General features: G+C 59.6%; 1 protein-coding gene across 2 annotated transcripts in view; it reads right to left on the bottom strand.

Moving 5' to 3' along the window:
- SPTB (spectrin beta, erythrocytic) overlaps positions 1-16,224 on the bottom strand; it is a 121,264-nt gene that overhangs the window by 13,201 nt on the left and 91,839 nt on the right. For both annotated transcript variants that reach the window (XM_084866295.1, XM_084866296.1), the window contains exons 20-32: positions 15,611-15,874; positions 15,030-15,236; positions 14,445-14,534; positions 12,694-12,972; positions 11,980-12,110; positions 10,406-10,610; positions 9,287-9,661; positions 7,706-7,950; positions 6,101-6,239; positions 5,597-5,681; positions 4,679-4,875; positions 4,055-4,104; positions 3,072-3,150 (exon numbers count right to left, since the gene is read on the bottom strand). In XM_084866295.1, coding sequence (XP_084722421.1) covers positions 3,072-3,150; positions 4,055-4,104; positions 4,679-4,875; positions 5,597-5,681; positions 6,101-6,239; positions 7,706-7,950; positions 9,287-9,661; positions 10,406-10,610; positions 11,980-12,110; positions 12,694-12,972; positions 14,445-14,534; positions 15,030-15,236; positions 15,611-15,874 — 2,346 coding nt within the window. The remainder of the gene's footprint in view (positions 1-3,071; positions 3,151-4,054; positions 4,105-4,678; positions 4,876-5,596; positions 5,682-6,100; positions 6,240-7,705; positions 7,951-9,286; positions 9,662-10,405; positions 10,611-11,979; positions 12,111-12,693; positions 12,973-14,444; positions 14,535-15,029; positions 15,237-15,610; positions 15,875-16,224) is intronic.

Below are 16,224 nucleotides of genomic sequence, written 5' to 3'. Positions count from 1 at the left end.
CTTCCCGCCAGGCCAGGGATGAGCCCAGGGTGCAGCCAGGAGGCATCCAGGGCGGCTGGGCGGCCCGGAGCCTGGAGTAACTCGGATTCTCTGCAATATCGCTCCGTCCCGTGAAACCAGCGCACCATCTCAGCGTCAGCATCTCACCCGGATGCCACAGGAGGAAGCCCAGGCTCCAGAGCCCGGGAGAGGGGCACCTTAGCAGGACCCCAGCCCTCCCCGGGGCCACATGCAGGTGCCAAGGGAACATGGAAGGCAGAGGGTATTGGGGTGAGAGCGTCCCGGGCACAGAGAGGAAGGGGGCCCCCTCCGGCACCCAGGAGGGGACGCAAGGGCTCTGGCCTTGTCAGGAACTGAGGTCCAGCCCTGTCTCTTCCCCAAACAGGGACAAAGCCAACACCCCAGCCCTTTGCTTCGTCCTTCCCATCTCCAGCCTCACACCCACCGGCACCGGACAGACATGAATCAGGTCCCCTAGCTCCGGAGGAGACACAGGCCAGTGGGGAAAACCACTCCCCCGCCACGCCCTTTATGATGACACTGGGAATATTCTGGACTTTCTGCAATCCTTCAGAGGGTCCTGAAGAACTCAGGGCGAGTGCCCAGCGTCCTGACCTCCACCGGGGGGGTTGGCCTGTTGTCATACCTTGCTGCTTCTGCTTGGCCTCACACACTTACTTATACACTTACCTGTATGAATGGATCTGTTTTTACCAGACTATGCTCTAATGTGGAACGGTGAGGGGTGAGGGAGGTGATGGGTCACACAGTGATGTGTTTGAAGAAAATAGCAATGCAGGGATGGCACTCGGTGCCTGCGTGTACATGCGTGTGTGCGTGTGCACACCTGGAAGGGGCCGGCAGGGTGGTCGCCTGTGGCGTGCAGCAGTGTAGACGGGTTCAGGTGCCTGGTCCGCTCCCGTCTGTTCCCCCAAGCAGGAAGCCGCATGCACCAGTGATGGGTCTCACAGGAAGCAACACGCGTGGGTCTATTCTAGAGGCACCGACACCAGGCCACACACACGGGACAGCAGCCAGCCACCGCGCCCAGGCCCACCAGAGAAGGCCCCGCAGCCAGCCGGCCTGCTGGGGGAGGCCCAAGTGTCTGCAGAGGGCTCCCAGCCTGCGTGAGACCCGCGAGGTTTGCTTCTCAGATCCAAGACCCACGGGGAGCACACCCTCCCTCGGAGTTCCGTGGATCCTCATGCAAATCAGCGCAGGCTGAGACAGGACGGCAGCAGGAAGTGTGTCCTCGAGGCCTGGGGCCTGGCTTTGACCGAGTCGCCATCGGTTCTTCCTGGCGCCGGCACCGGCCAGCTTTCCCGCTGGAGGGCGGGCCCTCTGAGAGAGCCTCGGGGGCGGGCCCTCTCTTCTTTCCAGAGAGACTCAGGTCCAAGCAGGTTTTATTCCCCCGAAACCCAAGGACCTCCCGTGGTGGATGGAGGCGGCTGGGACACACATGTAGTGACATTTGCACAGACGCATGTGACACAGACAGTGGGTGGAGTCATTCCGGGGGTCACCAGGAGCCCGCAGCCGGGGACACCGCGGCACACAGACACGGGGTGCACAGCCGAAGCGCGGGTGGTTCAGGGGGTGGAGGCGGGGGCAGCCCCAGCCCCAGGTCCACAGTCCGTGCCAGCCCCCAGCGTCCGCTCTCCTTCCGGTGGGGGCTGTCACCGGGAGAAAGGGGCTGGGGCGCAGTCCACCAGAGACCCCCACAAACCTTGATGGGAGCTCGAGAGGGAACTTCTGGGAGAGACCTGGCAGCGGGAGCCCAGCAGTGCCCTCTGCTGGACACATAGGGCTGGTGCAGCTCAGGAAGAGAGGCCTCTGACCAGGCTGGAGCGGGTAGGTGGGTGGACTGTGTGTGTGTGTGTGTGTGTGTGTGTGTGTGTGTGTGTGTGACACAGAAGTGTGGGAAGGGCTGAAGTCTGGACCTGACAGGGATTCCGCACAGGAAATAATCACTGCGTGTGCCCTGTTTTCTGGGGTGGTTGGTGTGCCAGGAATTTTCACAGAGAATACCAGTTTCCCTAAACCCCCAACGGCTCAGGCAAGCTCATGGGGCACCTGTGGCGGCGGGGTTCATGCAGAGACGAAGCCATGCAAGGCACGTGCTGAGGCTTTGCTTCCTTCTCAGCCGCTCCCCAGGGCATGTCCCCCAACCCTGGGTTTCAGCCTCACAGGCCTCCTGCACCCACCCCCTGGGTCCTTTCAGCTAAGGGACCTCGACCTCTTCCGGGCGCTGTCCTGAGCCCTGTGCCCAGGCAACCGGCAGCTGGTGCGCCTTCGTCCCCTCCCTGTTTCCCCTCAGCCACACCCGCTCCCGCTCCACAGGTGGGGGGACTGGCCCTGGGACCCAGAAGCCCTGGGGCTCTCCCCATGCTCCCGGGGCTCCTTCAAGTCTGCTCTTGCCCCAGAACCAGCTCCACATCCAGACTCATTGGCCCACAGGCCTCAGACCAGGAAGGGGCAATGAGGGAGGGGCTGGGCCTAGGTGGGGGAGGGGCTGCTAGAGGGGGGGCACCCTGAAATGCTTGAATTGAACCGTGGCTGGGGTGGGTGGGGTGGGCGCCACTGGGCTATTTGGATGTGGATGTGGATGTGGATGTGTGTGTGTGTGTGTGTGTGTATGTGTGTATGTGTGTGTGTGTGTGTGTGTGTGTGTGTGTGTGTTGAGACTGTGTCCAGGATGGCGTGAGGGGGACAAGGACGATGTATGGAAATGAGTCATCCCCGTATAAACGGGTTCCCCTGATGTAGGTGGTGGTATATTTATACAAGAACATTTATTGGACTAGGTAAAACCAAACTAACGGAGCCGTGTCAGTGGGCTAACATGTCGGCTTCTTCTGGGCCGAGGGGAGGAGGGGAGTCAGTCTAGGAATGGAGCACACCTCAGCGGGACGTGCGGACTGGTCTGGAGGAGGAGGCTGGGGTGCGGGGCCGTGCCTGCCCTCGGCGTCCGCCCGGCCCCGGCCCCCCGGCCCCGGCTGAGCCTAGTAGGGATGACCAGGTTCTGGCAGCAACGACTCCCAGGAACTAGACAAGTGGGACAGGAAACTGACCGGGGACGTTCTCTCCGTGGCCGCGCGGTGGGGAGCTCGGGGACCCTCCCCTGCCGTCTCGCCTTCCTCCTCTTGAGGCCTACGAAGACACAGCCCCTCTTCAGAAACAAGCACCTCCCGGAGGCCGGCGCCCACCCGGAGGCCTGGCTCTCCGCCCTCCTCCCGGAGCTCATGCCAGGGACCTCCTACTCCGGCCTCCCGGCAGCCGGGCAGGAGCTGAGCAGGGGCAGGTGTATCTGCCCTGACTCCCTGCTCCCCCCGGCTCTGCCTGCGGCAGGTCTCTGGTCACCCCAGACTCGGGGTTGACCACAGCTCCTCTCTGCCCGCAAGCTCCAGACACGCCCGATTCCTCTAACTAGTGGCCCAGGTGTGAGAGGTCGCAGGGGTAGTTTTTAAACCTCAGGGGGGCCCAGCTGACGTGGCTCAGTGGTTGAGCATCAACCTATGAACAAGGAGGTCACAGTTCAATTCAAGGTCAGGGCTCATGCCTGGATTGTGGGCTCCATCCCCAGTGTGGGGTGTGCAGGAGGCAGCAGATCAATGATTCTCTCTCATCATTGATGTTTCTCTCTCTCTCTCTCCCTCTTCCTTTCTCTCTGAAATGAATTAAAATATACTTTAAAAAAAAATCAGGGGGCTGTTTCTGATTAAAAATACTCTCCAGCCAGGACCGGTTTGGCTCAGTGGATAGAGCGTTGGCCTGTGCACTGAAAGTTCCCAGGTTCGATTCCGGTCAAGGGCATGTGTCTTGGTTGCGGGCACATCCCCAGTAGGGGGTGTACAGGAAGCAGCTGATTGATGTTTCTCTCTCATCAATGTTTCTGACTCTCTATCCCTCTCCCTTCCTCTCTGTAAAAAACCAATAAAATATATTAAAAAAAAAAAAAAAAAAGACTTGGGGAAAAAAATACTCTCCCTCCTCCTCCCCCTCGAGGAGTGCTCCTGTGCAGCCCACCGCCCAACCCCCCCGCCCCAACACTTACCCAGTCTCCTCCATGGGGGTCTCTGGGATCTGGCGTTCTTTTAACTCAAGCTGGGGGAGGAAAAGGCCAAGGGGTCAGAACAGCCACAGAGGGGAGACTACTCTCAGACCCCCTTCTCTTGAGAGGGCAGGGCGGGGCGAAGATGAGCTCCCGACTCCACTGCTGGGCAGGGCGGAGTTATCCCTAGCCTTCACCCAACCAATCAGGGTTAGCTGAGGCAGTGACATCATCACCGACCGGAGTAAAACCCCTGGACTGGGCGAAATTCGCTCTCTCTTCCACCATGCTGCCGGCGTGAGTGGGACGGAGCCCATGCTAGCATGGAAAAGGCTCTTTTGTTTATTGCATCGGACTCGGCTCCCTGGTGGTCCTTGGGGATCACGAAGTCTGGGCATAACACTCTAATGGGGCTCAACACACCCCGGCATAGGTTCCTCCTGGGTTAGCCCCTCTTGACTTTGGGTTCAAAGTCAGTCTTCTCTACCGCTCTTGCTGCCTCCCCACTCCCTGCCCTGCCGAGCCTTGCACCCTGTCCTTAGTGTCCAACAACAGCCACGAGCTCTTGACCCGAGATACCCTCCAGGCGTGGCTGACCCCCGTCCCCTGCCCCCGAGCCCGGCTCACCGTGGTGGGCTTCTCCAGGGCCGCAAAGCGCTCCGCCCAGCTGGCCGTGGACTTCTCAAACGCCTCGTGCCTCTTGATGAGCTTCTCCACGCTGTCCACCGTGTGTCCGAAGTCCCGGCTGGCCAGGTAGGGCTCCTGGGCGATGAGCCACGCTTCGGCCACGGAGGCGTCCCGAGAGAACTGGCACACTTCCAGCACTGCCACGGAGAACGAGACACAGCCCCCCACGGGGCCCAGGGGGCTGTCAGCGCCAGCGGCCGCTCCCGTGGGGTCCCGGGGGACCCACACGGAGCGGGCAGTCAGGCACGAGGCTGCACGAGTGCCTGTGACTGTGCGGACATGCTGCTCGGTGCTGACCTTCTGCCGAGACCCCTCCGTCCCCACAGAAGCCCCCACCTCGTTTCCAACCACAGTGATGTTTCACAAACCCATCGGTGAGAACACACTCCATTTTGAAAACAAGATGTAGTGAGACATCTCCCTTTGGGGAGCTGTCTTCTGCCCGGAACACCCTCTCCTCAGCCCCTGGCTGTCCCACAAAATGGTGCACCAACAGCCATGGGACCAGTCCAGGGCCTCCCGGCTCATGGCGCCTGCCTGAGTGGCGGGATTTCTCCACCTTCCTAGTCTCCTGCGTTCCTTCTGTGCCCAACACGCCTCAGACCAAACATCTGGGATGCACTAGGGCCCGTTACTTAAACTCTCCAGGGATCCCAGCTGCAGGGATCGGGGTGCTGGCTGGCTGGCTACAGCAGCCTGGCCCTCCGAGGGGCTCCCCGAGGCCTGGGCAATGGAGCTCTGAGGAGGAGTGTGTTGCATGGGGGGCTGTTCTCAGCAGTGGTGACATCACTCTCCTGACCCGCCCAGCAGGCCTGGCCCCCACCCCTCCTGCTCCCCCGGCTCCCAGGCGGCACTCACACATGCTGAGCCGCTCCCAGCGGGCCTCCCACTTCTCATTCATCTCTTTCCTCCTGGACATCACCTGCTGCAGCTTCTCCCTGATCTGTGGGGAGGGAGAGAGAACGGCTCAGGCTTTGGTAACCCGCCTCCCCTCCTCCGTGTGAGTCAGTGCACAGAGAGATCCTGCAGGGAACGCCGGGCTTGGCCACACAGACCTGGCCTCAAGTCTTGGCCCAGCCACTTGCTAGCTGTGCAGCCTTGGGTAAGTTACTTAACCTCTCTGAGGCACCTCCCCTAGGAAGTGGTGCCGCCAAGTGCCGAAGCCTGCACACATGTCAGCGATAGGTAGGTTATTCACCTGATCTCTCTGCCAGGCAGCCAGCCCCCTGCGTGGGTTTGTGGGGCTCCCACCACCAATGCTCCATGGGGGAGAGGAAGATGAGCCTCGCCAGGAAGCTGTCTGGCCCAGCCAGAGTGGGGGCGAGGGCGGGAAGGCTGGCTGTGTCCCACTGCCCCCCTCACCTCCCCGGAGGCCTGGTGCTCCCGCTGCAGCAGCGACTCGCCAAGCTCCAGGCAGGCGTTGAAGTTCTTGCTCCGGGTCTCGATCTCCGCCCTGATGCCCTGGTGATACTTCATGAGCAGTTCCACCGAGGAGACGTCCCTGGGGGGGAGACAGGAGGACGGGGCAGGGGAGAGAGTCGGGGAAGAAGGAAGTGGTGTGACTGGTCAGTCTGATGCCAAGTCCTGCTCAGAGGGGCCACCTGCCTGGGGTCTGAGCCCACCCCCTCATCCCCCTGCAGGAACACTGGTGCTGACTGATGCCCTCGTGTCTCCCACTGGCCAGTGGCCAGGGCATGGTGGGCCTGCGGGGACCTCGGAGGAAGCCTGGGGAATGCCATTGGACAATAAGAAGAAATGAAGCTCTGATGCATGCTCCCATGAAGGCAGCCTGAACAGAGTGTGCTCAGTGGCAGAGCCAGGCAGGGAAGACCACACCGTATATAATTCTATTCATGTAAGACATCTAGAGACAGAAAGCAGGCTAGTGGCTGCCAGGGGCTCAAAGGATGGGGGGCATGGGGAGTGATGACTGCTGAGGGGCACATGGTTTCCTTTGGGGATGATGAAAGTCTAAACTTATGCCCTAGCCCAGTGGTCGGCAAACTGCAGCTCGCAAGCCACATGCTGCTCTTTGGCCTCTTGAGTGTGGCTCTTCCACAAAATACCACGGCTTGGGCAAGTCTGTTTTGAAGAAGTGGCGTTAGAAGAAGTTTAAGTTTAAAAAATCTGGCTCTCGAAAGAAATTTCAATTGTTGTATTGTTGATATTTGGCTCTGTTGACTAATGAGTTTGCCAAACACCACCCTGGCAGGTTTGGCTCAGTGGATAGAGTATCGGCCTATGGACTGAAGGGTCCCAGGTTCGACTCTAGTCACAGGAACTTGCCCGGGTTATAGTCCTGATTCCCAGCAGGAGGCAGCCAATTAATGATTTTCTCTCATCATCAATGTTTCTATCTCTCTCTTCCTTTCTGAAATCAATAAAAATATTTAAATATAAATAAATAAACATATGGCAATGGGCATACGAATAAATGAAAAACCATTGAACGGTGTCCTTTAAATATTGAATTGCATGGTATGTGAGTTGTATAATATCTCACTAAGGATGTTAAATGTTAAAGCCTGACCCTCAGGACCAGCAGCAGAGGGGCAGACCTGGGCCAGAGATGACTGTGCTGTGACCCAGAGCCTGGCCCCACTGAGCTCTCCCTGCCCCTGCACATGTCCCCCCTCCCACAGCAATGAGCTCCTTCCTGAGCTTTAGGGGAATGGCCCCCATCCCAGCGCGGGAAGGATAGTGAACCACATATTCTCACTGCTTCACGTAGACCCTCACTAACAGATGCCTGCCATGCCTCATTCAGGGCTCCCTTTCCTCAGAAACGGCTGGTCCTCCCAGCAGAAGCCGAGCCCCTCAGTTTCAGCCAAGATGCAGCCTTTGGGGGTGCCTGACACTCCTATGCACCCATATGTCCCTCCCAAGGCAGAGCCTCAGTGCAGCTCCCGGCTGCCAGCCTCTGAGACAACAAAGCCAGGAGCAGGCTGCCTTGCGCTCGCCTCTCACCTGGGCCTCTCCTGGGTCTCGATCTGCCGGATGATGCTCTCCATCCAGGATAGGAGGTCGCGGGCCATGCTGAAGAAGCGGAACTTGTCCGCCGTGTCCACCAGCTGGGTGCGGCGCCCGGCGCAGGCGTCGAGCAGCGCCTGCCACGCGGCAGACACCTCCCTCTCCTTGTCCTGGATGGCGTCGGCCTTCTCCCCGGCGTACGCCATCTGCAGGCGGGTGGCCACGTCCTGGAACTGCTGCACCTGCGATCGGGCGGAGGTGGACATTGTCCCCAGGAAGATGCACTGTCTGCCTCTCTCCCTGCCTCCCTCCCTGGGCGCCGCTGGAAGGCAGCGCCTACTGGGTGCCGGAGAGGCTCTTGCTTTGGCACCTCTGCTTTTGGAATACCCCCCACGCCCTCTGTCCCCCCATGATCCTCATCCAAGGGGAGAGAGAGGGACTCCATGCCCTTTGACCTCCTCAGAGGTATGATCATAAGAATATGTGCCAGGAGCTTCTAAACACTTTAATTCATTACTCCCTCCATTTTTACAACAGCCCCAGGAGAGAGCTACAGGAAACAGGCCTGTCACCCCTGCTTTGGAGATGAGGAAACTGAGGCACAGGGGGGCTCCGTGACGGGCCTGAGGCACTCACAGCAGTGGAGGGGGCAGCTGGGGATGGAGGTGAGCCCCAAGTCCCCGTTCACAACTGCTGCACGCTGCCTCACCAGATCCCTGTGCGAGGCCAGCCGGGCAGTGAAGCCTCATTCTTTGAAGTCGGCAGGGACACACACACACACACACACACACACACACACACAGACACTCTACCTGCCCCAGCGCCCCTCCAGCCGGAGGACAAATGCCGAGGACGCCTGCTCTGGGTGACCAGGGGCCTGGCCTGCTGGGTGGGTGCAGGACTGCAGGGCACCCCATCTCTCTTGCCAGGGAGGCCCAGCAAGTCCCCGACAGCCGGGTCCTCTCCCCGCCCCTTCTGTCACACTGAACTCTATAGAACCCACAGACTTGGAGCTGCCTCGGGTACCCCAATGGTGGGAGAGGGGGGTCTAGGCAGATTTGGGGGCTCCTCCAGGTCCCAGGTGGAAAGGCCCAACAGCCCGGGGCCGAGGGTGGTCTATAGCCAGACTGCAGGGTCTGCATCCTGACCCCACTGGTCATCCTATGTTCCGGCACCATGCCTGCCCTCACCACGCCTGGTTCTCATCTATAAAACGTGGATGGTATCGTACCATCCTCAGAGGGAGGCTCTGGGGACCCAGCGAACCCCTGTGTAACGTAGAACAGCGCCCGGTGCCAGGAGGGCGTTGCGTATGTGTCTGCTGATGATACTCAGTACTCCGCACAACCAGAGAAATCGTACTTTCGGGTATTTTGTGCCCCGGGCTTTTGGGAAAGATTCTGTTTGAAGACTAGAAGTCGGACATCTGAAAGCTACTGCTCCTGCCTTCCTGCCCTGAGCGCTGCTTTCTCAGGAGGTGGAGTCCCAGGTGGAAGCCGGAGAGGAACCGGCCTGGGGCCCCGGGGAAGGCGGGAGGGCAGGCCCTGGAACCCGGGGAGAGGGCAGGGGCGGAGGCACCTGCTGGCCCAGGAGGTGGAGCTCCCGCTCGAAGGCTGTGTGCACCCGGTGGAAGGACTCGGCGGTGCTGGCGTCCAGCCCCACGTCCTCGGGCAGCTCGCGGTGCTTCTCGTCGATGAGGCCCAGGATCTCGGTGCCCGTGTAGAAGTAGCGGTGCAGGTCGTAGGAGGCGGCCAGCAGCTGCATGCGCGTGTCGATGAGCTCCAGCAGGTCCGCCCACATCTCGTTCAGCCCGTCCTTCCACTCGGCGATGGTGGCCGCCTCCCCGTGGCCCGCGTCGATGAGCCGCTCGATGATGGCGTTCACGTTGTCCACCCGCTCCTGTCCGATGGCCCCCGTCTCCCGGGCGAAGTCCCGGAACTTGTCCCGGAGCAGCTGGGCGGGGGCGGAGAAAAATGTGGTTATGGCCCATCCCGGGTGGCTCAGGGGTGGAGCACCAGCCTCTGAACCAGGAGGTCAGGGTTCAGTTCCTGGTCAGGGCCCAGGCCCAGGTTGCAGGCTCAATGTCCAGGAGGGGGTGTGCAGGAAGCAGCCGATCAATGATTCTCTCTCATCATTGATGTTCCTCTCTCCCCCCCTCTCTTCCTCTCTGAAATCAATAAAAATAGTGTGTGTGTGTGTGTGTGTGTGTGTATTTTTTAAAAAATATATATTTTATTGATTTTTTTACAGAGAAGAAGGGAGAGAGATAGAGAGTTATAAATATTGATGAGAGAGAGCCATCAATCAGCTGCCTATTGCACATCCCCTACTGGGGATGTGCCCACAACCAAGGTACATGCTCTTGACCGGAATTCTAACCTGGGACCCTTCAGTCCACAGGCTGATGCTCTATCCACTGAGCCAAACCGGTTTCGGCAATAGTATATATTTAAAAAAGAAATATGTGGCTATCGGGGCTCAGGGATGGGTGGTGTCCTCACCCTGGTGGTAGATTTTCCCAGGCGGGGGCTTTGGCCACCTGGCTCCATGCTCTCACACCTTCCCCAGAGCGTCTGAGCCCACCCCTGTGCCTGCAGCCCTGGGCAGCACCTTGCCACAGGCGGGTGTGTGCATGTGTCTGGAATGAGGGCTCCTGACTTCGAGGAAGACAAAGGAAGCGGCCCCGTGAGTGCTCACCGTCACGTGGTCAAAGTCCTGGCCCATCTCTGGGGAGGAGGCCACCAGCTCCTTCTCCGCGATCCACTGCTCCAGGTCGTCGGCCTCCCTCTTCAGCTGGAACAGGTGGTACATGTTCTCCAGCTTCCGCTTGCGCTCCTCCGCCATGTCCTTCAGCCCCGCGTACTGCTTGTCCACCTGCCCCTGGAGCCGGATGATCTGCTCTCTGGAATTCAAAGCGGACGGCGCTCAGAGGCAGCGACAGGAAGCCCAGAGCAGCCAGAACGGAAATATCATGGCTGACATGTACACATAAGGAACTGTGCGACACTGAAATTGGGTCTCAAAAGAACTGGTGGCCCAGAAAGAAACTCACTACAGACTGATTCATGTGCCTTTCAGCATAACCATTATTGCTTGTCTCATTTTCGATTCTCATAAGTATATTTCCGGGAGGACATGATCTCACTCATCTGGGGGAAATGGTGAACAACATAGACGGATGAACAAGAACAGACCCAGAGACAAGGAGCCATGGGTCAGACTGTTGGCCCTCAAAGGGAGGGTGGGGGTGAAAGGGAGAGATCAACCAAAGGACTTATGTGCACACATATGAGCCTAACCAATGGTCAAGGACAATAAGGGGGTGGGGGCATGAGGGATTGGAATGGGGGGTTGAGGACAAATATGTGATACCTTAATCAATAAAGAAATTTAAAAAAAAGTCCCAGGGGCACGGCCTCCTCCCCCAGCCCGGTGACAGGGACAGGTGGGGAAACGCAGCTGAGGAGCAATGGCAGTGACTTCCGGGGAGGAGCCGGGGGTAGAAAGAACCATCCCTCAGCCGCGATGCTCCAGGGCAGGACAGAACGGTGTTCCCCTCGAGGTGGGTGCTTCCGCCCCTGCCCTGCGCTCAGGGAAGTCCAGAGAGACCAGCGCCAATGGGGCAGTTCCCGTCACTCCTCCAGGGAGGCGGTGGGGCGGCTGCCTGAGGGGCTCGGGGCGCGGCCGCAGGGCGGTGTGCAGCACCAGCGGCCCATCCTCGGCTCCCCGGGCCATGCCCCAGTGGCTGCGGGGGACCCACAGCTGTGGATGCCCTAACGGCAGCTGAGGACAGGGCCATGACGGGGCTGCCTACGTGTGGCCTCAGGGGCTCCCATTTATGTAGAACCCCGAGGTGGGTACAGGCCTTCACCCCCTGTGACAGTCTTCCTGAGAGACTGTGACATCCTGAGGCACCTCGGACGGGAAAGGGGAAGAGCAAGGCTAGTCTTCAGCGCCTCCTGGCATCGTCTCACTCGGCAAGAGGCTGGCGCTCTCAGTGCACCCAGAGGGTGGTTTGGCTGCTCTGTTTCCTGATCTTTTTTTGCAAACCAGACCTCCGCCAGCCCGATCGGAAGTGACCCACAGAAAACCAAGGCATGGAATGGGATGGAATTGGGCCAATCGGCGGTCCAGAGAGCAGTTGTCTCAAACCCGCAATTTTTATTTATTTATTTATTTTTTCCGGGAAAACGGTCCCTGTTTTCCCACTGGATCTGAAGGGATCCTGGTGGGTGGGAGCCCAAGCCTGACACCCCAGTTGGTGCACGTACCCCTCGGGGTGGCCCGCAGCGAGCAGGCCCTGGGCCCGGCCGGCCAGCTGCTTGATGTTCCGCCCGTACTCCTCCACCGCGCGCTGCTGCCGCAGGTGCCGCTTCAGCATCACGATGGCGCCCTCTTCGTCCTGGGAGGCGGGATGGCAGGAGCACGGTGAGCCCAGCCCTGCACCAGGGACAGCCCAGCCCTGCAGGTGCCCCAGGTGGGGGAGAGCCAGGCTCACAGAACACCCACGGGGGACTGCGCCCTCCTTTCCTGCTACTCATTTTCTAGCAACGCCCACACCCCACCTTCCTCCCGGCTCCCCCAGCCTGATCTCTACCCTTCCAGGCCCAGCTCCACCTCTGTTCCGTGAAAACGTCCTCTATCACTCCAGCGTTGAGAGAACCCCCCTCCCCCCTCAACTCACCTCTCACCCCTCCCACAGCTGTGCACCAGCACAGAGCCCACGGGACCCAAAAGGCGAAGGACCGTTGGGTTGGAGCAAATCTAAGTTGGCAGGTGGGGCGCCCGGCCACAGCATGTGCTCCGTAGAGGCGGGCATCCTGAGGAGGGCTGCTCGTACAGCCTCCCCCTGCCGTCACTCCTCACATACTTGATTTACACGTTCCCCACTGACTAACACCTACCCCCCGCCCCCCCGCCCCTACTCCCTGGCCCTTCCTCTCGGCTTTCCGCCCAGCCTGGCACCCCAGCCCGGCACCCCTAACCTTGGGGATCTCGTCTGAGATGACGTAGAGCTCCTGCTCGCTGATCCAGGCCTCGGCCTCGCCGGCGTCCAGGTAGTACTGCTGGGCCTCGCTGGCGTCCCGCAGGCACTGCAGCCGCCCGGCGGCGGCCTTCCGCAGCGTGTCCCAGGAGCTCCGCAGGCGGCCCAGGCGCTCCTCGATGTCCCCGCAGTCGATCTCGGCCTCCTCCACCAGCCGCCGGCCGCGCTGCAGTACGTCCTCCACCCGGGGCGCGTGGCCCAGGATCTCGTTCTGCAGCGTCTGTGGCCGGAGGGGACGGCTCAGAGGCAGGGCCCTCCCGCCGTGCAGGCAGGCGAGGCCCAGCCGGAATGGGTGGTGGCCGTAAAGCCGCCCATGCCCCCATGCCAGGCACGGTGCGAGGCACTTCCCACCATTCACCTCTCACCCTCAGTCTTTGGAGATAAGCATGCAGGGACTGGCACAGGGCAGAGGAGTGACTTGTGGGCAGCAAATGGCAGAGGTGGGATCTGAACGGGGCTCTCCCTGACCCCAGGAGTGCTCTTGACCGCCCCCTCTCCTCCCTGTTTCAGCAGAGCTGGGTTTCTCAGTTGTACGGGACGGAGGAAAGAAACACTATGTTTAAGTGGCCTCCTGATATCTTATTCTGAGAGCTTTCACCCCTATAAAACTACAGTTGGCAGGTGCTCCTTGTAAGAGTTCAGGGTTTTCTTTTGTTTCCCCCCATTTTTTATTTCTCAAATCTCTTGTGAGCTCTGTATGATTTCCATGTTGAATCTTTCATCACCAGAATGGCGTTTTCCTCCCACTCTGAGCGCTGGGTCACCTTTTTCTTCAGGGGCCATGACCCAGGTGCCACGCACGTTCTGGTCCTAGAGGCCCGAGCCTGGTGCTTCTCAGCCCCTCCCACCTCATCTCCTCGTTCTCTACAACTGCCATGGCCTTTAAAGCCACTTGGAGGGCAGGGCAAAAGTAGGACATGCAGGCAGTTGCTAGAACCAGCAACATCCACACGCCACCTCACTCTCAGAAAAGCATTTTCACACCCGGAATTGAGAGAATGACATTCTCCTGTGGTCTGTGCAATTATATTCAAACTACCACCCAGAGCTGCGGAGACCAAAGGCAGGGGGATGGCTGATGACAATCACGCCACCCTCGCCAGACAGAGGCACCAGAGCCAGGGCAGCTGGCCTTGGCAGTACACGGCAATTTTGGTACAAGAGGAAGTGTGGCACCTCATGTCCAGGAATCTGACTACGATACGACAGAGCAGAACGCAAATGAAGGTTTGTTCCATTTAGAGGCTGCCTAATGGGATTTGAGCTCCATAAGTCCTCTTGTGTCCAGAGGGATGGGGCCTTCTTTTCCCAAGGACACCCCACAGGCCGAGATCAGCCCTGGAAGAGGGAGAGCCACCAGGAGCTATGGGCCTCCTCTCCGGGAGGCCATGGGCTACAGAAGCTGTAAAGCCCATTAACCCCCCCGGCCAGGGCATCTGGGCCTGCATTCACCGTGCCCCGGTGGGTCTGAGTGGCCCCAAATCTTCAAGCATCTAAACACTCCCCGACCCTGTCCCCCCCTTCCCTGTGGTCCTCCCAGAATTCTCTCTGCCATCGCCAAAGTTGTTCTTTTTAGGGGTCTGGGGACCCAACAGCTATTAACAAGAATAATAATCTGCTGTAGCTGGCCTTCTGCAGGGCAGGCCGGGGCGGGGCAGGCCGGTGGGACTGACAAAGGAAGGCGGAACTCACCTGGTTCTTCTTCATGAACAGCTGCACAGTTTGCAGATTGATGCCATAGTCGGAGGACTGGGCCAGAGGCAACCTCTCCTCCACCCAGAGCTGCGGAGACCAAAGATGACAATCACACCACCTTCCCCGAGCACTCGCCTAACCCTAACCCTAACCCTAACCCTAACCCTAACCCTAACCCTAACCCTAACCACCGCGGTCAGACAGGGCTCTGCTTGCATGCCTCCCTGGCTCTCCCCAGTCCTTCCCAACCCCATAGCAGGGTTTCGCCCCACTTTACAGATGGGGACACTTTGACATTTTGAACTGAGGTTCCAAATGACTTTTTCCTGGTCACCCGGGGGAAGGTAATGTAGCTGGGTCGGGAACCCACGTCTGTCTGGCCCCGAAGTCCATGGGTGAGCTACTATTCAGAAAGCACTGGCCTTACTTTTACATTCAATGCAATCACCACAGCAATCCTGTGAGAGGAGGGGGTGAGGTGACCGGGCGGCTGCTGCTGAGAACCGCCCCGGGCAGCAGCCAGTTGTCCTGATGGCAGCGGCTGCCTCGGAGGCGGGGGGCTGGGGGTTGTGGCCCACGCACCGTCTCATCCTCTAAGTCTCGGCCGATCTGCAGCTTGGCTTTGGATGATTCCAGCTGCTTCTTCCTCCTCCCCAGGGGCTCCAGGAGGTCCAGGAACCTCTTCTCGATGCTCACGTCAGCACCCCCCTCTTCCTCGTCCAGGGCGGGCATCTGGGCGAACAGCTCTCCCAGCTCCTCCTTCCGCACATTCACTTGGTCCTCCACGCGCTGGGACACAAGGGGACAGTGTTGGCACCGGCCCTGGCACCGGGGCAGCCCCTCCCTCTCCTCCATCACTCACATCCCACCCACCCTGAAGGGCCCCGTCTGAGCTCAGCCTCTCCCAGCAAGTCTCCCTGGACGCCCACTCTTTTTCCCCTCCCCGGACACCTGCACTTGACCCCTCAGGCCTGCTTTTATTAACGCTTTTGGATCCTTGTCTTACCCACTGCAAAGGGGTAGGAGACGGGTGATGACCGGGAGGCATTTTTGCATGATAAAGGCGAGCCCGGCTAAGAGGAACTGGCTTTCAGGTGTCAGATGTGCTCCCCAAGACCCCTTCTCTTTCCAACACTCCCCGTCTGCAACCCGCACACACGTGCCTTCAGCTTAGCCAACATCCGGTTGACACTGGTCAGGTCCTTGCCTGGGTCGTCTGACCGCAGCTGGTCCTCCATGGCGCTGATCCACTTGTTGAGGTCGGCCTGGGTCTTGGAGCGCAGGTCGGAGCTCCTGGCGGCCGAGAGCTGCTGGGCCTTCTCCTTCGTGGTGGCCTGAAGCTCATCCCAGAGGCGGTGCAGAGCCTCCAGCCGCTGGGACACCAGGGCTGCAAACTGGGGCTTCTCCTCCATCAGCTGCTGTCCTTCCTGCGGGGGAGGGAGGCGCGCTTACCGCCCAGCCGTGGAGCAGTCCTGCTCCAGATGACTGCAAAGGTGGGGGGGGGGGGGAGGGGGAGGCGCCAGAGAAGCAAGGAATCTGGCTAGAACTTAGGGAGGCCCAGATGAAAGACTGCACCCCCCGAGTTATTTGCAGTCGAAGGCGGGACAGGGGGAGCCGTGTTTTGGGGCAAATGACTCAGGAGATTGCAGTAGGGAGAGCTGCAGGCAAGGGTCAGCGGGTATGTACTAAACATTTTTATTTTAATTAAAAAAAAAGAACTGAAACCAGTTTGGCTCAGTGGATAGAGCGTTGGCCTGCGGACTGAAAGGTACTGGGT

The sequence above is a fragment of the Pipistrellus hanaki genome (assembly GCF_964339955.1).
Source record: "Pipistrellus hanaki genome assembly, chromosome: 1".
Lineage (NCBI taxonomy): Eukaryota > Metazoa > Chordata > Mammalia > Chiroptera > Vespertilionidae > Pipistrellus > Pipistrellus hanaki.
This window is presented reverse-complemented; position numbering and strand designations above follow the sequence as displayed.